At 42.0% G+C, this 24,549-nt stretch overlaps 1 protein-coding gene across 3 annotated transcripts in view; it reads right to left on the bottom strand.

Moving 5' to 3' along the window:
• Positions 1-24,549, bottom strand: part of LOC100196115 (F-BAR and double SH3 domains protein 2) — a 51,147-nt gene that overhangs the window by 20,765 nt on the left and 5,833 nt on the right. The window contains exons 3-5 of one of the 3 annotated variants that reach the window (XM_014197713.2): positions 18,018-18,063; positions 4,251-4,327; positions 3,888-4,032 (exon numbers count right to left, since the gene is read on the bottom strand). In XM_014197713.2, coding sequence (XP_014053188.1) covers positions 3,888-4,032; positions 4,251-4,327; positions 18,018-18,063 — 268 coding nt within the window. Of the gene's footprint in view, positions 1-3,887; positions 4,033-4,250; positions 4,328-4,425; positions 5,786-18,017; positions 18,064-24,549 lie in introns of those variants that run through there. The other 2 variants (XM_045717267.1, XM_045717268.1) reach the window with 2 other exon arrangements.

Here is a 24,549-nt window from a genome sequence, read left to right as displayed (position 1 = left end):
CCGTCGTGCTACTTTGAGACAAGAGTGGGGGACTCGTCTAGACTAATCCATTCATGTCAGATTTTTGTTTTCACTGAATCTCTGTTTGATATTTGGTAATTAGGCTAGTGAAATGTTAGCTACATTAAGGTGCGTACTAATTATCATCTTTATTCTAGTTTGCTGATATATTGGCTGATTAGAAATTTTTTCTAGCATGTTATACAAGTTGATTTTGCTCTTCAGCCTGGCCTACTTCCGACAAAAAGCCTGTGACTTGTCTGATAATCAACGTGATTTTGTTTCACTAAATCTGTCTGTATATTTGGTTAATTGATCTCTGGCTTCGTTTGCTCATCACTGATCAGAAACATTTACCATGCAACAATGTAGCCTTAATCAAGTGTACTATTTATCAATTGACTCACATAGCCTTATTTAGAGCCTATAGGCTATTTTTCCACTGAAACCCAAAATCCTGACTCGCATGAAAATTACCAACTTTATTCTGTAATCCATAGGTTGCATTATCAAAGCACGTCTCGCCTATGCATGTCAAAATACAGCTATAACATTCCCCCGCTTCTCTGTGCCGTCTCAGATCGCTGCTCATATGACAGCTTCGGTAGAGAACGTAATCAAAAAACAGTCTGATTATAACGATATATTTATTATGATTATTTACATTTTATATGTATTTTTTTTTCTTTTCGGAGCTGGTCCCCGTTAAGATACCTTATTTAAACAATTTCCTGTCTTAAATCTCCCCATTATTAATTAGCTGATCTGCCATCTGTAAAATCATCAATTCGATTTAGCCAAATAGGAGATATTCTGTCATTCGTTGGAGGTTAGCTAGCAAGCTTAGCAACTTTGGTCATTTGACTTTTGTCTGATTACAGTTGGTATGATTAGGCAATGCTACATTCGGGGTTGCACTCGCTGCCTCAGCACATTCCGTGAAAAGTTAGTCTAGGCCTACTGCTGAAATGCGCTGAATTAATTAAACAACATGATAAAGCTCGGAATTTAAGAACTGCCTGTTTCACAACGTCATTGGCCATCAAAGTTACTCTATCATTACTAAATATCAGTTTCACTTGCTGAAAAATCTTTACATAGTGGAGCAGCCAAGCTGGCAATGTGGCGCAACACCCCTCCTATTTTGGGAGAACCCTGGCATTGTGACCATATCTTGGTTTTAAACTCTTTCAAAAATGGGCGTTTCTGATTTTTATGGTATTTCCTGGGACTCTCAGGATAAATATGAATTATTGCCAGTACTGAAACTTGGTAGATTCTCTGTAAAATATGAATCCCTAACACACGTATCTTTTACACACAGAGAAGTAATCTCAGACAGATCCAGCTCAGAGGCCCAGCTCATGAGCTCCATCAGCAGCATATTTTAATTTAGAATGGAAAATTAATGTATTTATGCAACAAATGTTAATGCATCAAATCAATTCATTCTCTAATCAAACCGAATTGCACTGAATCGTTACAAACTAAAATGTATAGTTCCTGTATCTAGACACGTATCCAATCGTCTTGAAAGGGAATGATGCACATTCCTAATACTTGGCTATATTCAGATGCATTGCCAATACAGTTAACATGCCTGGAAATGCATGCCTGTCTATTGGTAACCCATTCTAAGATGTCCTAAGAGCTAACGTAATATTCTTATTAGGTTAGTCAGGGTGAACAAAGGGTGCTTGTTGATGGTAGCCAGTGGAATGTGGAGACTGGACAGAGGTAACTAGAGACCATGTGTTGGTCAAAGCCTGACCAACTTGGTAGGGCAGCAGTGTGGCCAACTAGCTGATAGGGAAGCAGGGGTGTATTCAGTAGGGTGAAAATGTCTCTGAATGGAGTAAAATGGGGGAGGATACTACCTGAACCTGTGCAATGAGATCACGCTATAGGGCGCTATGCAAATTGAACTGGGTATAGGGTTTCTGGGATAATGGTGTTGATGTGAGCCATGACCAGCCTTTCAAAGCACTTCATGGCTACAGACATGAGTGCTACGGGTCGGTAGCCATTTAGGCAGGTTACCTTGGGCACAGGGACTATGGTGGTCTGCTTGTAACATGCTGGTATTACAGACTCGGACAGTGGTTGAAAATGTCAGTGAAGACACTTGCCAGTTGATCAGCGCATGCTCAGAGTACACGTCCTGGTCATTGAAAGGTCTTACTCACATCGGCTGCGGAGAGCATGATCACACAGTCGTCCGGAACAGCTGATGGTCTCATGCATGTTCAGTGTTACTTGTCTCAAAGCGAGCATAGACGTTATTTAGCTCGTCTGGTAGGCTCGTTGGGCAGCTCTCGGCTGTAACGTCATACCCAAGAAGACTCAAGGCTGCAATCGCTGCCAAAGGTGCTTCAACAAAGTACTGAGTAAAGGATCTGAATACTTATGTAAATGTGATATTTCTATTTTTTATTACGAGGTATTGTGTGTAGATTGATGAGGGATTTTTTTTTAATAAGGCTGTAACATAACAAAATGTGGAAAAAGTCAAGGGGTCTGAACACTTTCCGAATGCACTTTGACTCAGTCAATCAGGAACATTAACCGTCTTCTTGGTAAGCAACTCGTGTAGATTTGGCCTTGTGTATTAGCTTATTGTCCTGCTGAAAGGTGAAATAATCTACCAGTGTCTGGTGGAAAGCAGTCTAAAACAAGGTTTCCTCCAGGATTTTGCATGTCCTTAATTCCATTCAGTTGATTTTTTATCCTGAAAAACTCCCCCTTCCATAACATGATGCAGCCACCACTATGCTTGAAAATATGGAGCGTGGTGCTCAGTAATGTGTTGTATTGGATTTGCCCCAACATAACTTTTAGTCCTAAATACAAAGTGTTAATTGCGTTGCCACATTTTTTGCAGTATTACTTTAGTGCTGTGTTGCAAACATGATGCATATTTTGGAATATTTATATTTCTGTACAGACTTACTTATTTTCACTCTCAATTTGGTTAGTATTGTGGAGTAACTACAATGTTGTTGATCCATCTTCAGTTTTCTCCCATCACAGCCATTAAAACTCTGTTATAAAGTCACCATTGGCCACATGTGAAATGGTTTCCTTCCTCTCTGGCAACTGCGTTACCTTTGTAGTGACTGGGTGTATTGATTCGCCATCCAAAGTATGATTAATAACTTCACCATGCTCAAAGGGATTTATAAATATATATATTTTTTTTATACCCATCTACCAATAGCTGCCCTTCTTGGCGAGGCATTGGAAAACCTCGCTGGTCTTTGTGGTTGAATCTGTGTTTGAAATCCACTTCTCTACTGAGGGACCTTACAGATTAATTGTTTGTGTGTGGTACAGAGATGAGGTAGTCATTAAAAAATAATGTTAAACATGATTATTGCACACAGAGTGAGTCCATGCAACTTATTATGTGAATTGTTAAGCACATTTCTACTCCTGCATTTATTTAGGCTTGCCATAACAAAGGGGTTGAATACTTATTGACTCAAGATATTTCAGCTTTTCATTTTTTATTAATTTGTAAACATTTCTAAAAACATAATTCCACTTTGACATTATGGGGTACTGTGTGTAGGCCAGTGACCAAAAACTCTAAAATTGAATAAATGTTTAATTCAGGCTGTAACAACAAAATGTGGAAAAAGTCCTGGGGTGTGAATACTTTCTGAAGGCACTGTAAATACACTGGTTGGTATCCAAAGAACAGCGTACTTCCCCTTAAGGCAGAAAAAAACCATCCTGAATTGTTTCAGTGGTTTCAACTCCCCAGCTGTATAAATGGAGACATACATCCAATGTAAGACATGAGAGCAGGAAAGAGGAGAGAGAGCAGGAGAGAGTCTGCAAACTATGCAAAGCTAAGCCATGTTGTGGTGGTTTGGCCTCCATACCTTCCTGAGCTGATGCTCCTTCTGCAGCCTGGCAGTCTTGGCCGGGTCCGAAACCTGGTTCCTGTAGTTCTCACAGGCCGTGATCCTGGACTGGGTCACCTGCACTGTGCCCTCCAAGTAGGCCTTCCAAACCGTGTACATGTTCCTATGACGACATGCACACACACACAAATAAACATTACACTTATGGAGACAAATACATTTATGTTCTACTGTGTTGTTTATACGGTTACAATTGGGCATAATTGTAGACACTGGTAAGCATGATTATGGAAAAATAACACTAACTGCTGTCCATTTCACCTGAGGGAGAGTGTGAGACAATACGATTTCTGATGATGCCACGGTGACGAGAGGTCTTACCTGTGGTCTGTGGGCTCCTCTGGTAGGCTGGCTGGCCATTCCCTCTTCAGGTACTGATTGGACAGCTTGTGTAGAGCCTGCGGGGGAGGAAGAAGAGAGAAGACCTTTAACCTTTGAACTTCTGACCCACTTTCTACCTCCCGATACTGCTGCTTCCAAGGCTTTCCATGATTACCTTGGTCTGGGTCGTGTTCAATAGGCACGAAACGGATGGGGTATTGTGTGTAGATTGATGAGGAAAAAATGATTTCATTTTAGAATAAGGCTGTAACGTAACAAAATGTGTGCAAGGTCAAGTGGTCTGAATACTTTCCGAAGGCACCGTATATCTAGGAACGTTTGATAAACTGGTGGTGCTGATCCAGACCTTAACCATTTTCTCTCCATTATTCTCCTAATTCTGAGATATTTTCTGGATCTATACAGGGACCCAGGAAGAACTCTTGGAATTCCATGCCTATCTAAACTCTATGAATGAACACCTTCGTTTCACCATTAACAATGAACTATCACAAATCAGTTCTTGATGTGATGGTTAAGGACAAAACCTCCCTCTCTACAGATCTCTATAGGAAACCTACAGACAGGAACACCCTCAGAGGTGACAGCTTTCATCCACGTCCACTTATTAAAAGTCTCCCTATAAGTCAATTCAGCCGCATCAGAAGAATATGCAGCTCTGATGCTTCTTAGCAGAAATAGACCAGGGGCCACACAACGCTTTTAGGAAAGGGGGTACAAAGACAATTGGGTAAAACATGCCAATGATCGTTTTTGAAGGACTAACACAGTCGGAAAGCATTCAAACCAAAAGTTTAAGAAAAATCTGAACATGTCCCCTCATGCTTCACCCAATATTCACCGTTGGGGAAGGCATTCAAGGACATTAAATCAGGAAGCACTGATACATTATTGATACTGACCCACAATTGAAACCCATCTTTAAATATCCCCCACGTATGGTCTTTAAAAGACCCCCAAATGTGAGAGCCATTGTGGTGAAATCTGTTTATCCACCAGAGAAAAAGGATACTTTCTTGGACAAGGTTCCAAAGGCTAATTACAAATGTAGCCAATGTGCTCAATGCAGCTTCACATACAAATGTAACCAATTTACCCACCCCCACACAGGATAAAGATTTAAGATCAAAGGCCTGATTGCCTGCATGTCCACCAATGTTATTTACATGTTGAAATGTCCTTGTCTTACATAGGGAAAACCAGTTGAAGCCTTAAGACCCGGATCAGAGAGCACCGCGGCAATATACGGACAGGAGACCAAAAAAAAATCTGGTTGCTGTTCATTTTGTACAAGCTAGACATCCTATTAGTTCTCTGACATACATTGGAACAGAATTGGTCAAGATGTCATGCAGGGGAGGGGACATTGAGAGGAAACTTCTTCAAAGGGAATCTTTCTGGATCCACAGGCTCAACAGTCTCTCCTCTTGGCCATAACTAGGAGGTCGACTTGAAACTGTTTTTATAGTATCAAAATTGTCCAAATTATAGTTTTTATCCTAATTGAATATAATCTATATATACACACACACACACACACAGTACCAGTCATATGTTTGGACACCTACTCATTCAAGGGTTTTTCTTAATTTTTTTACATTGTAGAATAATAGAAGACATCAAATCTATGAAATAACACTTATGGAATCACATAGTAACCAAAATAGTGTTTAACAAATCAAAATATATTTTATATTTGAATTTCTTCAAAGTAGCCACCCTTTGCCTTGATGACAGCGTTGCACACTCTTGGCATTCTCTCAATCTGCTACATGAGGTAGTCATCTGGAATGCATTTCAATTAACAGGTGTGCCTTGTTAAAAGTTCATTTGTGGAATGTCTTTCATTCTTAATGCATTTGAGCCAATCAGTTGTGTTGTGACAAGGTAGGGGAGATATACAGAAGAAAGCCCTACTTGTAAAAGACCAAGTCCATATTATGGCAAAAACAGCTCAAATAAGCAAAGTGAAAATGACAGCCCATCATTACTTAAAGACATGAATGTCAGTCAACGCGGAAAATTACGAATTTTGAACGTTTCTTCAAGTGCAGTCGTAAAAACCAAGCGCTATGATGAAACTGGCTCTCATGAGGACCGCCACAGGAAAGGAAGACCCAAAGTTACCGCTGCTGCAGAGGATAAGTTCATTAGAGAGTTTCCAGCCTCAGAAATTGCAGCCCAAATAAATGCTTTACAGAGTTCAAGAAACAGACACATCAACATCAACTGTTCAGAGGAGACTGCGTGAATCAGACCTTCATGGTCGAATTGCTAAAAGAAACCACTCCTAAAGGACACCAATAAGAAGAAGACACTTGCTTGGACCAATAAACAAGCAATGGACATTAGACCAGTGGAAATATGTCCTTTGCGCTGATGAGTAGAAATTTCAGATTTTTGGTTCCAACCACAGACGCACAGTAGGAAAACAGATGATCCCCGCATGTATGGTTCCCACCGTGAAGCATGGAGGTGGTGGTGTGATGGTGCTTTGCTGGTGACATTGATTTATTTAGAATTCAAGGCACACTTTACCAGCATGGCTACCACAGCATTCTGTAGCAATATGCCATCTCATCTGGTTTGTGGGACTATCATTTGTTTTTCAACAGAACAATGACCCAACACACATCCAGGCTGTGTAAGGCCTATTTGACCAAGAAGGAGAGTAATGGTACTGCATCAGATGACCCGGCCTCCACAATCGCCTGACTTCAACCCAATTGAGATGGTTTGGTATGAGTTGGACCGAAGAGTGACGGAAAAGCAGCCAACAAGTGCTCAGCATATGTGGAAACTCCTTCAAGACTGTTGGAAAAGCATTCCAGGTGAAGCTGGTTGAGAGAATTCCAAGTGTGCAAAGCTGTCATCAAGGCAAAGGGTGACTACGTCGAAGAAACTCAAATATATTTTGATTTGTTTAACCCTTTTTTGGTTACTACATGATTCCATGTGTGTTAAATCATAGTTTTGATGTCTATTGTACAATGTAGAAAATAGTCAAAAATAAAGAAAAACCCTTGAATGAATAGGTGTGTCCAAACTTTTGACTGGTACTGTGCATACACACACACACAGTTGAAGTCGGCAGTTTAAATGTAGTTGACTAAGGTGTATGTAAACTCAGTTTTTCACAATTCCTGACATTTAATCCAAGTACAAATTCCCTGTTTTAGGTCAGTTAGGATGACCACTTTATTTTAAGAACATGAAATGTCAGAATAATAGTAGAGAATGATTTATTTCAGCTTTCATTTCTTTCATCACATTCCCAGTGGGTCAGAAGTTTACATACACTCAATTAGTATTTGGCAGCATTGCCTTTAAAATGGTTTACTTGGGTCAAACGTAGCCTTCCACAAGCTTCCCACAATAAGCTGGGTGAATTTTGTCCCATTCCTCCTGACAGAGTTGGTGTAACTGAGTCAGGTTTGTAGGCCTCCTTGCTAACGTCCCACCTCGACAGCTTCCAGTGAAATTGCAGAGCGCCAAATTCAACGTAAATTACTATAAATATTTAACTTTCATGAAATCACAAGTGCAATACATCAAAATAAAGCTTAACTTGTTAATCCAGCCGCCGTGTCAGATTTCAAAAAGGCTTTACGGTGAAAGCAAACCATGCGATTATCTGAGGACAGCGCTCAGCAGACAAAACATTAAACAGTTTGCAGCCAAGTAGATTAGTCACGAAAGTCAGAAATAGCAATAATATTAATCACTTACCTTTGATGATCTTCGTATGGTTGCACTCACAAGACTCCATGTTACACAATAAATATTGGTTTTGTTCGATAAAGTCCCTCTTTATATCCAAAAACCTCCATTTTGTTGGCGCATTTTGTTCAGTAATCCAATGGCTCAAATGCGGTCACAAGAGGCAGACGAAAATTCCAAATGGAATCCATAAAGTTCGTAGAAACATGTCAAACGATGTTTATAAATCAATCCTCAGGTTGTTTTTAGCCTAAATAATCGCTAATATTTAAACCGGACAATAGCGTCATCAATATAAAAGATAAACAACGAAAGGCGCACTCTCGGGATTGCGCACCAAACAGGTTGGGGAATTTCCACTGGCCTCTTATTGAAACTGCTCATTCTCCCTCATTTTTCAGAAAAAAGGCCTGAAACAATGTCTAAAGACTGTTCACAGCTAGTGGAAGCCACAGGGAACGGAATCTGGGTCCTATCGCTTTGAATGGTGGATAGCCTTTCAATGGAAAAACACCAATTTCAAAATAATAGCACTTCCTGGATGGATTTTCCTCAGGTTTTTCACCTGCAATTTCAGTTCTGTTATACTCACAGACATTATTTTAACAGTTTTGGAAACTTGAGTGTTTTCTATCCAAATCTACCAATTATATGCATATCCTAGCTTCTGGGCCTGAGTAGCGGGCAGTTTATTTTGGGCACGCTTTTCATCTAAAATTCCAAATGCTGCCCCCTATCCCAAAAAGGTTTTAACTTCCTGACTGATGTCTGGAGATGTTGCTTCAATATCTTCACATCATTTTCGATCCTCATGATGCCCTCCTGCAGCAAAGCACCCCCACAACATGATGCTGCCACCCCCATGCTTCACGGATGGGATGGTGTTCTTCGGCTTGCAAGCCTCCCCTTTTTTCCTCCAAACATAACGATGGTCATTATGGCCAAACAGTTCTATTTTTGTTTCATCAGACCAGAGGACATTTCTCCCAAAAGTACAATCTTCGTCCCCATGTGCAGTTGCAAACCGTAGTCTGGCTTTTTATGGCGGTTTTGGAGCAGTGGTTTCTTCCTTGCTGAGCAGCCTATGTCGAAATAGGACTCGTTTTACTGTGGATATAGATACTTTTGTACCCGTTTCCTCCAGCATCTTCACAAGGTCCTTTGCTGTTGTTCTGGGATTGGTTTGCACTTCTCGCACCAAAGTGCGTTCATCTCTAGGAGACTGAACGCATCTCCTTCCTGAGCGGTATGACAGCTGCGTGGTCCCATGGTGTTTATACTTGCGTACTATTGTTTGTACAGATGAACGTGGTACCTTCAGACGTTTGGAAGTTGCTCCCAAGGATAAACCAGACTTGTGGAGGTCTTGGCTGATTTCTTTTGATTTTCCCATGATGTCAAGCAAAGAGGCACTGAGTCTGAAGGTAGGCCTTGAAATACATCCACAGGTACACCTCCAATTGACTCAAATGATGTCAATTAGCCTATCAGAAGCTTCTCAAGCCATGACAATTTTCTGGAATTTTCCAAGCTGTTGAAAGGCACAGTCGACTTAGTGTATGCAAACTTCTGACCCACTGGAATTGTGATACAGTGATTTATAAGTGAAATAATCTGTCTGTAAACAATTGTTGGAAAAATGACTTGTGTCATGCACAAAGTAGATGTCCTAACCGACTTGCCAAAACTATAGTTTGTTAACAAGAAATTTGTGGAGTGGTTGAAAAACAAGTTTTAATGACACCAACCTAAGTGTACGTAAACTTCCGACTTCAACTGTATATATCACATTCCTTGTGTGTGATCATATATTTTGATACATTGAATGTTTAATATTGTGAACCTGTGTTATATATTTTTTACTGAGTACTGACCCTATATATAGGACCTTCCACCCCCTCCTGGGATATGGATGCCTGATGAAGACCTAAGGGTCGAAACATTATAAATAAAAATCACCTGGGAGCATGAGCAGCAGTGTGCAGCATTTTCCCTTTCTGTTTTGCCTATAACTCCAGCACCTGTGAAAAGTACCTTGATGTGCGTATGTTCTTCAGCTGAAAGTTTCCAATAAGAAATTCAATTTCGCTTTCTGTTGCAAAACGTTTTGTTACAGTGTGCCATAATGAACACAACCCTAGAAAACCACAGGTCAAAGTTGCAGTACGTCTACATTTTAGAAGGGTGGATGTTAAAGAACAAGGGGCCTGGGGACTTCCTTCTTTGAAGTAATCACTGATTAGAAATGATTGGACAGGTTAACTTAAGGGCTCCACCTCATGACCCTGGATGCCATTTCAGATGCAGCCATGGACTCATTCACCTAGAGCATGGGTATAGTTAAGTGGTGGCTGCTGCAGGCTTGCAGCACATTTATGCTGAGTTGGGCTCATTTTTATTTTGTAATATAATTCATTTAGTTTAAACCACAGTAGCACCCCCTGAAATACCGCTTGCCGGCAGTGAAGTTTAGCTTTGAGGAACTGAAATAGCATTGCAGAGTAAACACAAAGACCAACTGAAATATTTCAGGCTTTTTCCCCCCAGTGGGGCCTTCAGTATGCGGGGGTGCAAAGTCATGCAGACGCGCACACACTGCTATACGGACCACATTCTCAGGTGAACAGAGACAGGTGATCGAAATGGCAACTTGGGCAAATGTCTGACCTAAACATAGCTAGCCTGCATTCTATCACCTACTAACATCCTGAAGGCCTACCGACCGAACATGTTTGAGATCAATTACTATCTGGCATCCAAAATGACTATTCATTATGATTTATAGATCAGTCAGTCTGCAGTTGCTAACTGTCCATCTCAAACACTGACTGACTGATTGCTATAGGGAGGTGAGTTCAATTCAATCTAGCCAGGTCCCAAATTGGTTTGTGCGGTCTTGCCAACTTCTATGGTCATTGCCATACCAAATAACTATAGGAATTGGCTATAAAGCACAAACCAATCTGGGACCAGGCTAAATTCAATCCACAAGGGACACACTCCCATCCTGACACACATTAGGCCCAGTCTCTGAACCCTTTGGTGTCACTGGGTTCTGGTGCCAAAGTTCCAAATGGCCAAACCCACCGCCACAAACCCAGCCATTGTGGGAGTCACAGAGTGTAGCCAGCAGAGCGGACATGTCTGAATGGTGTGGCGGGGGGTGAGGGAGGGATGGACAGACAGACAGAGGGAGGAGGGAATGGGAGGACGGGGTAAGGATGAGGGACAGAGGGGGTCATTTTATCACTTACTGTGATTTGAATATCAATCAGGTCATGGCAGCATGCAGGTGTTAAGAGAGACAGAGGAAAAAGAGAGGGATAGAGAAGATGCAAAAGGGAAGAGGGTAAGTTAGAGAAAAATAAGCATTTCAGAGTCCACTGTGACTTGCTTTGATTCAACAGTCTAACGCTCATCTCTAATTTGGCACCCAAAAAAGCCATCTGCTGCTTCTACCAGTTCATTAGGGCAAACGTTTAGAAATGTTTTACAATGGAAAATGACTACAAGTGCTTCTTATTGGACAAGTCCAGGTAGTCCCTCCCTGTTTCAGACTGTTTTCTTACATTTGGTGCCTAATGAACACAACCCAATAGACAGTTCAGAGACAAAAGCTGCAAGCGGAGTGAGAAAAAGCATCCTGTTGCATCATCACAAGCAAACAACTATGTCATTGAAACATGTTGGGAAAGTCATATTGATTGCATGTACTGACAATCCTCATGCTTGGCAACTACAGTGTGCGCTTGGTGTAAGGTGAAGGTAAACCCAAGACGCTGATCTTGTGTCAGTTTAGCATTTTCACAGCTAATGGATAAGGTGAGAATTGAGGAATGGGAAGCTGATCCTAGATCTGTACATAGGGAAAATGTGTGTTCAGGGAAATCAAAATGGCCATAATCAAATGACCTAGTATGAGTCACTGGAATAAATAGGCACAAACACGAGACAGGTAGCCAGGTGGTGTATTCATTAAGCCCCAAACAAAAGAAATCAGGAGGGGACTACCTAAACTTGTCCTATAAGACATGCTCAGCTAAGGTGTGCCCCAATGTATACAACCCAGGGAGCACACAGTGCATTCGGAAAGTATTCAGACCCCTTCCCTTTTTCCAAATGTTGTTACGTTAAAGCCTTATTCTAAAATTGATTATATTACTTTTTTCCCCTCATCAATCTACACATAATACCCCATAATGACAAAGGGAAAACAGGTTTTTAGAAATTTTTGCAAATGTATTAACAAAATAAAAAACAAATACCTTATTTACATGTGTTCAGACCCTTTGCTATGAGACATGAAATTGAGCTCTGGTACATCCTGTTTCCATTGATCATCCTTGAGATGTTTCTACAACTTGATCGGAGTCCACCTGTGGTAAATTCAATTCATTGGACATTGTTTGGAAAGGCACACACCTGTCTATATATAAGGTCCCACAGTTGACCGTGCATGTCAGAGTAAAACAAAGCCACAAGGTTGAAGAAATTGTCCGAAAAGCTCAGAGACAGGATTGTGTCGAGTCACAGATCTAGGGAAGGGTACCAAAACATTTCTGCAGCTTTGAAGGTCCCCAAGAACACAGTGGCCTCCATCATTCTTAAATGGAAGAAGTTTGTAACCACAAAGATTCTTCCTAGAGCTGGCCACCCGGCCAAACTGAGCAATTGGTGGAGTAGGGCCTTGGTCATGGAGGTGACCAAGAACCCAATGGTCACTCTGACAGAGCTCTAGAGTTACTCTGTGGAGAAGGGAGAATCTTCCAGAAAGACAACCATCTATACAGCACTCCACCAATCAGGCCTTTATGGTAGAGTGGCCAGACAGAAGCCACTCCTCAGTAAAAGGCACATAACAGCCCTCTTGGAGTTTGCCACGAGGCACCTAAAGGACTCTCAAGACCACGAGAAACAAGATTCTCTGGTCTGATGAAACCAAGATTGAACTCTTGCGGCTTGAATGCCAAGCGTCACATCTGGAGTAAACCTGGCACCATCCCTACGGTGAAGCATGGTGGTGGCAGCATCATGCTGTGGGGATGTTCTTTAGTGGCAGGGACTGGGAGACAAGTCAGGATCCTTGATGAAAACCTGCTCCAGGGCACTCAGGACCTCATACTGGGACAAAGGTTCACCTTCCAACAGGACAACAACCCCAAGCACACAGCCAACACAATGCAGGAGTGGCTTCGGGATAAGTCTCTGAATGTCCTTGAGTGGCCCAGCCAGAGCCCGGACTTCAACTCGATCGAACATCTCTGGAGACCTGAAAATAGCTGTGCAGCGACTCTCCCCATCCAACCTGACAAAGCTTGAGAGGATCTACAAAGAATGGGAGAAACTCCCCAAACACGTGTGCCAAGCTTGTAGCATCATACATAAGACAAAGGTGCTTCAACAAAGTACTGAGTAAAGGGAATGAATACTTTCGTAAAATGTGATATTTACGTTTATTTTTTATAAATTTGAAAAAGATTCTCAAAACCTGTTTTTGCTTTGTCATTATGGGATATTGAGGTAAAAAAAATGATTTAATGCATTTTAGAAAAAAGGCTAACCTAACAAAATGTGGAAAAAGTCAAGGGGTCTGAATACTTTCCTAATGCACTGTCTCTCTCAGATTGACATCTCCATGAGATAGAGACTATATATTACTGAGTGGGGGTTGTTTGGAGAGTGTGTGTGCGCACGCGTTTACATAATCTTGCCCCCAGGCTCAAAATGCTGGCGCATAGTGGTAACAGTGTGGGACTTTGGGACTCAATTCAAATTCTGAGCTAGTCACACGACTATGAGGCTGGCTCCAAATCGAGGCAGAAAAGTGTTTGTTATGGTGCACCAAGGAAATAATTCCCCGGAGTGTAAGGTGGTAGGAACATATCACCATTCATGTATGGCATGTTGTGTATTGTTTTTATGCAGTTGCATACCCAATTACCCTAGACAAGCATCAGTAATACATTGTTTACAGGATGGCTTCAGGGCATGACAACTACACAGGAAGTAGCACAAAGATGCTATTGGTGAATAGATGTGGTGATGAGAATTATTCAATGTCCTTGTTTATAGTGTGTGTGTGAGTGCGCGAACATGTTTGTGTATTGTGCACAAAAGACTTGCATGCTATTTATGGTTTTGTTGCGTTGCACCCTGAATCTTCAGCCGGATAAAAGTGTTGGTTTAGAGTGGGTGTGAGAAAGGGTCTTGGAAGTGCTCTGTCTTGAGGGTGACTCTTCATATATAGAAAAATGTGGTACATACAGTGCTTTCAGCAAGTATTCACACCCCTTGAATTTTTCCAAATGTCATTGTGTTACAGCCTGAACTAAACATTTATTACATTGAGATGTTTGGTCATTTGCCTACACACAATATAATACACCCATAATGTCAAAGTGGAAAAGATTAAATGTCTTGAGTCAATAAGTATCAACCCCTTTGTTAAGCCTAAATAAGTTCAGTTGCAAAAATGTGCTTAACTTCTCTAGGGTAGGGGGCAGTATTTTGACGTCCGGATGAAAGGCGTGCCTGTAGTAAGCTGCCTGCTACTCAGGCTCAGAAGGTAGGATATGCATATTATTAGTAGATTTGGATAGAAAACACTCTAAAGTTTCTAAAACTGTTTGAATGATGTCTGTGAGTATAACAGAACTCATATGGCAGGCAAAAACCTGAGACAAATCCAACCAGGAAGTGTGGAAAACTGAGGTTTGTAGTTATTCAAGTGATTGCCTATACAGTATACAGTGACTTAGGGTTCATTTAGCACCTCCTAAGGCTTCCACTAGATGTCAACAGTCTTTAGAACGTTGTTTCATGCTTCTACTGTGACTGGGGAGAGAATAAGAGCTGACTCAACAATCTGAATGCGCGAACAAAACGGAGGTGTTTGGACATAAATATGGAGTTTATCAAACAAAACAAACATTTCTTGTGGAAGTGGGAGTCCTGGAAGTGCATTCCAAAGAAGATCAGCAAAGGTAAGTGAAGATTTATAATACTATTTCTGAGTTTTGTTGACTCCAGAACTTGGCGGGTAACTGTATAGCTTGCTTTGATGTCTGAGCTCTGTACTCAGAATATTGAACAATGTGCTTTCGCCGTAAAGCTATTTTGAAATCTGACACAGCGGTTGCATTAAGGAGAAGTGTATCTATAATTCTTTCAATAACTGTTGTAAATTTTATCAACGTTTATGTTGAGTATTTTTATAAATTGATGTGCTCATTCACCGAAAGTTTTGGAGGCAAAACATTTTCTGAACATCATGCGCCAATGTAAAATGGGGTTTTTGGATATAAATATGAACTTTATTGAACAAAACATACATGTATTGTGTAACATTGAGTCCTGGGAGTGTCATCTGATGAAGATCGCCAAAGGTTAGTGATTAATTTGAGCTGTATTTCTGTTTTTTGTGACACCTCTGCTTGCTTGGAAAATGACTGTGGTTTTTCTTGTCTCAGCGCTGTCCTAACATAATCTAATGTTATGCTTTCGCCGTAAAGCCTTTTTGAAATTGGACAATGTGGTTGGATTAACGAGAAGTGCATCTTTAAAATGGGATATAATAGTTGTATGTTTGAGAAATTTGAATTATGAGATTTTTGTTGTTTTGAATTTGCCGCCCTGCTATTTCACTGGCTGTTGAATAGTGTGTACCACAAATACCAGGGAAGGTTTTCCAATGCACCAAAAATTAGTAGATGGGTAAAAATAAACAGTTACTCCACAATACTAACCTAATTAACAGAGTGAAAAGAAGGAAGCCTGTACAGCAGCGGAGGCTCCTCAGAGGAAGGCGAATGAATGTAAAATTTCATAAAAAGTAGTGAAACATAAAAAAACCTATCATTTTAAGATAAAACTATTTTAAATATATTCATATGTTACCAAATAATTGATTAAAACACTGTTTTGCAATGAAGGTCTACAGTAGCCTCAACAGCACTTTCACGGGTAGTACCATGGTGTAGCTGGAGGACAGCTATTTTCCATCCTCCTCTGGGTGCATTTACTTCAATACAAAACCTAGGAGGCTCATGGTTCTCAGCCCCTTCCATAGACTTACACAGTAATTATGACAACTTCCGGAGGACATCCTCCAACCTGTCAGAGCTCTTGCAGCATGAACTGATGTTGTCCACCCAATCAAAGAGATTGAATCTATTACTGAAAGCATAAGCTACAACTAGCTAACACCGCAGTGCATAAAATGTGGTGAGTAGTTGACTCAGCTATATTTCATGGTATTTTTTTACTTTTCACTTACTTCGCTAGTTTAGCCTACTCAAACAAAACACCCGGCTCAAACAGAGAGGGATGCTATGTTAGCTAGCTGGCTGTCCAACACTATAACCTTTCCAAGTCAAGGTAAGCTTTCGGTTTTATTAATTTATTGCCACCGGTGTAACTGCTAAACGGCCTTTGACTGTACTGCATGATTGTAGCGGGTTTACTAATGCGTTAATTCTATTAGCTATGTAGACTATGACGTTGGATAATATGGTGACAACGATGTAGGCTGTGTGTTGCGCGTAGCGGTTATGATATGAAGGTTTGGCTTGTAAAGTTTTTTTGGGGCCTGGTCACAGACAGCTGATGTGTTGTGCACTGAAGTCCACAGGCAGAGTGAAAAGGTGAGGAGGAGAGCACGTAGATGCAAAAAGGAATTACAACGAGCAAAGTGATCATTCAGTTTGTATGTGGCTGCTATGAAAGTAAACTGTGTTTGCATGTGATAAGGGGTGTATTCATTCCACTGATTCTGTTGAAAAACTTTCCAAATTTTCAAGCATCATGTTATGGTTATCTTTGTAATCGTTAAGGACTATGGAGTTTTTCAGGATAAAAAAAAAACAGAATGGACCTAAGCACAGGCAAAATCCTAAGAAAACCAGGTTCAGTCTGCTTTCTACCAGACACAGATGAATTCCCTATTCAGCAGGACAATAAACTAAAACAAGACTAAATATACACTGGAGTTGCTTACCAAGATGATATTGAATCTTCCTGAGTGGCCTAGTTAGAGTTCAGTTCAATCTACTTGAAAATCTATAGCCAAGACCTGAAAATGGTTGTCTAACAATGATCAACAACCAATTTGACAGAGCTTGAAGCATTTTGAAAATAATGTGTGAATATTGTACAATGCAGGTGTGCAAAGCTCTAAGAGACTTACCCAGAAAGACTCACAGCTGTAATCCCTGCCAAAGGTGTTTCAACAAAGTACTGAATTAGGGGGTGGAATACCATTGAAAAAAGATATGCATTTCATTTTCAATACATTTGGGGAAAAATGTAAAAACATGCTTTCACTTTGTCATTATGGGGTGTTGTGTGTAGATGTGCGAGATTTTTTTTAATCCATTTTGAATTCAGGCTGTTACACAACAAAATGTGGAATAAGTCAAGGGGTATGAATACTTCCTGAAGGCACTGAATGAATGGTATATGAGCAGGGTGTGAATGAAATCCTCAAACAAAACAAAAACACACAACAGCAATCTCTTTCGCCCTCTCACTATATTACACACCATATTACACCCAATGAAATGGCTGGGTACTGCCTGGTTGGGGAAATCCCAGGTCAGGACCCTCTTTTCTCACAGTAATGGTTTACATTCCACACAGGGATGCAAAGCCGGAAAAGACCAAAGCAGAGGGGGGATTTTCAGACAGTAAATTGACATCCACAGGAAACTGTGGCATAAACAACTCGACGACAAGGAAGTGGGCCACACAAAACACCACAACTGAGACAAAAACCTTTAAAAGTGGTCCTCTGTGATAGATGAGAAATGCATCGGACCACAACTGAGCCCAGATCCACCCAACAACCGCAACCTTACTCGAACCTCGTATGGTGAAGCAATTGGCGCCTTTGTGGGAGGTAAGTTATTTTTTGGGTGCCCCAAAGCTGAAGACAGCAACGCCACAATGAAATGGCATCCGCATGCAGAAATGAACACGCCTCCAGAGGGATAGAGAGAGAGAGAAGGAAGGACGGAGAGAGATACTCACCTGGGCATAGTCCCTCTCTACAGCAGCTTTCTTCTGACTGAATGTCCTACAAGGAGTAAAGGTAGAACCACAGAATGATATACAACATAATAAATAAACTGGGAAAAGAGACTGAATGGACACTACCGTACTATATAAATTAGGCAAAGCATGATACATTTAGTACGGCTGACCCCATTTAGTCAACTGGTCGATTGTTTGGTCGATAGGCTGTTGGTCGACCGAGATATCTTTAATCGAGCAGTCGCAATTTTTTATGTTACCAACGGGACATTAAAAACTGAAATATCTTATGCTTCATGGAGTCGTGGCTGAATGATGACAGCTGGCTGGTTATACACTGGCTGGTTATACACTGAATCGGCAGGATAGAACAGCGGCGTCTGGTAAGACAAGGGGAGGTGGACTATGCATATATGTAAACAGCAGCTCGTGCGCGATATCTAAGGAAGTCTCAAGATTTTGCTCGCCAAAGGGAGAGTATCTCATGATAAGCTGTCGACCACACTATCTACCTAGAGAGTTTAAATCTGTATTTATTGTAGCCATCTACATACCACAACAGACCGATGCTGGCACTAAGACCACACTCAATGAGCTGTATTCCGTCAGAAGCAAACAGGAAAACACTCATCCAGGATGCGGTGTTCCTAGTGGCCGGGGAATTTAATGCAGGGAAACTTAAATCAGTTTTACCTCATTTCTACCAGCTTAAAATGTGCAACCAGAGGGGAAGAAATACTCCACACAGAGACATGTACAAAGCTCTCCCTCGCCCTCCATTTGGTAAATCTGACCATAATTCTATCCTCCTGAGTCCTGAACACAAGCAAAATTTAAAGCAGGAAGCACCAGTGACTAGATCAATAAAGAAAAGTGGTCAGATGAAGCAGATGCTAAGTTACAGGACTGTTTTGCTAGCACACACTGGAATATGTTCCGGGATTCTTCCTATGGCATTGAGGAGTACACCACATCAGTCATTGGCTTCATCAATAAGTGCATCGATGACGTCGTTCCCACAGTGACCGTGCTTACATACCCCAACAAGAAGCCATGGATTACAGGCAACACCCGCACTGAGCTAATGGATAGAGCTGCCGCTTTCAAGGTGTGGACTCTAAAACAGAAGGTTATTAGAAATCCCGCTATGCCTTCCAACGAACCATCAAAAAGGCAAAGTGTCAATACAGGACTAAGATCGAATTCTACTACACCGGCTCCGACGCTCGTCGGATATGGCAGGGCTTGCAAACTATTACAGACTACAAAGGGAAGCACAGCAAAGTGACACGAGCCTACCAGACGAACTAAACTACTTCTATGCTTGCTTTGAGGCAAATAACACTGAAACATGCATGAGAGCACCAACTGTTCCGGACGACTCTGTGATCATGCTCTCCGCAGTTGATTTGAGTAAGACCTTTAAACAGGTCAACATTCACAGGGTCACAGAGCCAGACGGATTACCAGGACGTGTACTGCAAGCATGCGCTGACCAACTGGAAAGTGTCTTCACTGACATTTTCAACTTCTCCCTGTCTGAGTCTGTAATACCAACATGTTTCAAGCAGACCACCATAGTCCCTGTGCCCAAGAACACTAAGGTAACCTGCCTAAATGAATACCAACCCAGAGCACTCACGTCTGTAGCCAGTGCTTTGAAAGGCTGGTCATGGCTCACAACACCATTATCCCAGAAACCCTAGACCCAGTTCAATTTGCATACCACCCTAACAGATCCACAGATGATGCAATCTCTACTGCACTCCACACTGCCCTTTCCCACCAGGACAAAAGGAACACCTAAGTGAGAAAGCTATTCATCGACTACAGCTCAGCGTTCAACATCACAGTGTCTCAAAGCTCATCAATAAGCTAAGGATCCTGGGACTAAACACCTCCCTCTGCAACTGGATCCTGGACTTCCCGACGGGCCGCCCCCAGGTGGTAAGGGTAGGTAACAACACATTCGCCACGCTGATCCTCAATACAGGGGCCCCTCAGGGGTGCGTGCTCAGTCCCCTCCTGTACTCCCTGTTCACTCATGACTGCAAGGCCGGGCACTACTCCAACACCATCATTAAGTTTGCTGATGACACAACAGTGGTAGGCCTGATCACCAACAACGATGAGACAGTCTATAGGGAGGTGGTCAGAGAACTGGCCGTGTGGTGTCAGGACAACAACAACCTCTCCCTCAACGTGATCAAGACAAAGGAGATGATTGTGTACTACAGGAAAAGGTGGACCGAGCACGCCCCCATTCTCATTGACGGGGCTGTAGTGGAGCAGGTTGAGAGCTTCAAGTTCCTTGGTGTCCACATCACCAACAAACTAACATGGTCCAAGCACACCAAGACAGTGGTGAAGAGGGCACGACAAAACCTATTCCCCCTCAGGAGACTGAAAAGATTTGGCATGGGTCCTCAGATCCTCAAAAGGTTCTACAGCTGCACCATCGTGAGCATCCTGACTGGTTGCATCACTACCTGGTATGGGAACTGCTCGGCCTCCGACCGCAAGGCACTTCAGAGGGTAGTGCGCACGGCCCAGTACATCACTGGGGCCAAGCTTCCTCCCATCCAGGACCTCTATACCAGGCAGTGTCAGAAGAAGGATCTAAAAATTGTCAAAGACTCCAGCCACCCTAGTCATAGACTGTTCTCTCTGCTACCGCACGGCAAGCGGTACCAGAGCGCCAAGTCTAGGTCCAAGAGGCTTCTAAACAGCTTCTACCCCCAAGCCATAAGACTCCTGAACAGCTAATCAAATGGCTACCCAGATTATTTGCATTGCCCCCCCCCCCCTTTTACACCGCTGCTACTCTTATTATCTATGTCACTTTAACTCTACCTCCATGTACATATTACCTCAATTAACCGGTGCCCCCGCACATTGACTCGGTATCGGTACCCCCCCGTATATAGTCTCGCTATTGTTATTTTACTGCTGCTCTTTAACTACTTGTTACTTTTATTTCTTATTCGTATTTTTTCAACTGCATTGTTGGTTACGGGCTTGTAAGTAAGCATTTCACTGTAAGGTCTACAACTGCTGAATTCGGCGCATGTGACAAACAATTATTATTTTTATGGTGCACAAGACACCAGTCTGATTCACGCCTGTCTCAGTGGACTAATCCATTGTGGACGCCACGGGGATGGCACAATCCATCACTCCTAAGTCATTTGATAATGAAATTGTATATGGTTATATTATGTAAAAATAATGGTGCAACACTAATCAATCTCATTATCTTATAACAAATGCTCAATCTTCAGTGCGCCGTAGAATTGGCACCTTTCCCTATGTTGCTATGTGCATAATAGCAAAGTTAATCAGTATAGTGGGATTGAGAACAATGCGGTGGAGGCAGCAGCAGCGACAAAAAAACAGCCTTTGCCTGAGCCTTGTCTAAGAAAATTGAGGAGAGAGACTATTATTTACACTGTTGCAAATTGCCAGAAAAAAATTATATTGTAATCTAACAACTGTTTGACACACACAATACACAGTCCTTGCTCCTATACCCTCCTTTTTCTAGATCTCCAGTAGTTACCACAACTTAGTCAAATGACCTCCAAAGATCTGACTTCCCCTCCTGAGCAACCAGTAAACATTCGCCCATTTCGAGTTTATTTTTCATGTCCTCCAAATCCATTTTGCTGTTATAACCAATTTATTGACGTGATTATGATAGGCTATAGGTGAGGTCCTATTGTTCACATGCATGTGATGCTCACGCATTTCATGTAAAGAGAGCAAGGGTTGAGGGAATGTTTGTCATAAACAAATTAGGGATTTCGGTAACAGAACAAAACTTCAGTCAGAAACTAAATGGCTGTAATGATGTTACAGCTTCAGCATGGACAGTGCAATAAACACCGCTATGTGTTTAAACAGAGCGAGACAACGTGCCCCAGTCACAAACACCGTCCTTTTTTTAACAGTTTGACCATCGGGTTCTTTGAGTAATTTCTGCGTCTTAATTATGTAATCAAACAGTATGCTTAAAGCACAAGACAAAGCTCAGCGCATATGTTATTCTGTCTATATAAGGAAAAATAAGGTTAAACAGGACTCAGCCAACCAATATTTTTTTTGGTCGGGGACAGCCCTAAGATTCAACAGCCAATGACATGCTAGGCATCATAAATGATGTATCAGACTGATATCTAGGGAGTTGTGGCTTGTTGAATAGCATGTCAGATTATAAACCTGACAAATTGTTTGAGATCAAAATAGTAGTAGTGGTGCAAATAAGCAGCATAGACACGCTGTAGTATTTTTTCTCCATTTGCATTGTGTTTCCATTGATCATCTTTGAGATGTTTCTACAACTTGGAGTCCACCTGTGGCAAATTCAATTCATTGGACATGATTTGGAAAGGCACACACCCATCTATATTAGTTCCCACTGTTGAAAGTGCATGTTTGAGCAAAAACCAAGCCATGAGGTCAAAGGAATTGTTCGTAGAGCCTGGAGACAGGATTATGTCGAGGCACAGATTGGGGAAGGGTACCAAAAAATATCTGCAGAAATTAAGGTCCCCAAGAACACAGTGGCCTCCATCATTCTTAAATGGAAGTAGTTTAGAACCACCAAGACTCTTCCTAGAGCTGGCTGCCCGGCCAAAAGGGGGAGAAGGGCCTAAGTCAGGGAGGTGACCAAGAACCTGATGGTCACTCTGACAGTTCCTCTGTAGAGATGGAAGGTTCTCCCAGAAGGACAACCATCTGCAGCACTCCACCAATCAGGCCTTTACAGTAGAGTGGTCAGACGGAAGCCACTCCTTAGTAAAAGTCACGACAGCCCACTTGGAGTTTGCCAAAACGACACCTAATGGACTCTCAGACCATGAGCAACAAGATTATCAGGTCTGATGAAACCAAGATTGAACTATTTGGCCTGAATGCCAAGTGTCACATCTGGAGAAAACCTGGCACCATCCCTACGGTGAAGCATGGAGGTGGCAGCATCATGATCATGTGGGAATGTTTTACAGTGGCAGGGACTGGAAGACTAATCAGGATCGAGGGAAAGATGAACAGAGCAAAGTACAGAGAGTTTCTTGATGAAAACATACTCCAGAGGTTCATCTTCCAACAGGACAATGACCCTAAGCACACAGCCAAGACAATGCAGGAGTGGCTTTGGGACAAGTTTCTGAATGTCATTGAGTGGCCCAGCCAGAGCCCGGACATGAAACCCGATTGAACATCTCCGGAGAGACCTGAAAATAGCTGTGAAGCGACGTTCCCCATCCAACCTGACAGAGCTTGAGAGGATCTGCAGGGAGGAATGGAAGAAACTCCCCAAATACAGGTGTGCCAAGCTTGTAGCGTCATAACCAAGAAGACTCGAGGCTGTAATCGCTGCCAAAGGTGATTCAACAAAGTACTGAGTAAAGGGTCTGAATACTTATGTAAATGTACGTTTTTTATTTGGAATACATTTGGAAAAATTCCTAATCACCTGTTTTTTCTTTGTCATTATAGGGTGTTGTGTGTAGATTGATGAGGAAACATGTAATCCATTTTAGAATAAGGCTGTAACGTAACAAAATGTGGAAAACGTCAAGGGGTCTGAATACTTTCCGAATGCACTGTACAGGTCTTGGATGACAGGGAGCTCGGCCCCAGTGATATACTGGGCTGGCCACACTACCCAATGTAGCACTTTGCGATCAAGGGTGGTTAATTTGCTATAGCAAGCGGCAATGCAGCCAGTCAGATGCTCTTGATGGTGCAGCTGTATAACTTTGCCAAATCTTTTCAGCCTCCTGAGGGAAGAGTCGCTGCCGTGCCCTCTTCACGATTGTGCGGGTGTGTCGACCATGTTAAGTCCTTAGTGATGTGGACGCCAAGGAACTTGAAGCTCTCGACCCGCTCCACAACAGCCCTGTTGATGTGGATGGGGGCGTGCTCTTCCCTCTTTCTCCTATAGTCCCCGATCAGCTCCTTAGTCTTACCGACGTTGAGGGAAAAGTTGACATGTCCAAATAGTCCCTCCCTGTTTCAGTCCGTTTTATTATGTTTGATGTCTGATGAATATGACCCCGGTTGTGTTGTTTGGAGTCTTTACAGTTCCAGGAGTGAGCAGAGTATGGCACATCTTGTCTCTCTCACGTGTAAACAGTACAAGAACCACAGTGTCAACTGGCCTAGTCCTTCTGTGATCAATGTCTTTTTCCTCTCTCCCACATTAGGCACCAAATGTAGAGAAATTTACTGAAACTGGGAGGGACTACCTGGTCCTGTCCAATAAGAAAAATGTATTTTCGTTTTCCATTACAATATGTTTTAAGTGGCAACTGAACACAACCCAGCCTCCTTGACGAGTCAGACACACAGTCAGACACCCCAGGGCCACAGTCAGTTCCTTTTGATTGATGGGTGAAGTAGGCAAATTGGCTTTGACTAGACTGGTCATGTACACTGGGCATTTCATTGGAAATTAAAGCTAGAAAGCTTAGTTTCTACATCCATTTTTGTACTTATAAATGAATAGCCCAAATTCCACATGGGT

This window comes from Salmo salar, chromosome ssa04 (assembly GCF_905237065.1).
Source record: "Salmo salar chromosome ssa04, Ssal_v3.1, whole genome shotgun sequence".
Classification (NCBI taxonomy): domain Eukaryota; kingdom Metazoa; phylum Chordata; class Actinopteri; order Salmoniformes; family Salmonidae; genus Salmo; species Salmo salar.
Note: the sequence above shows the minus strand (reverse complement) of the source record. Positions and strands in the feature narration are given on the sequence as shown.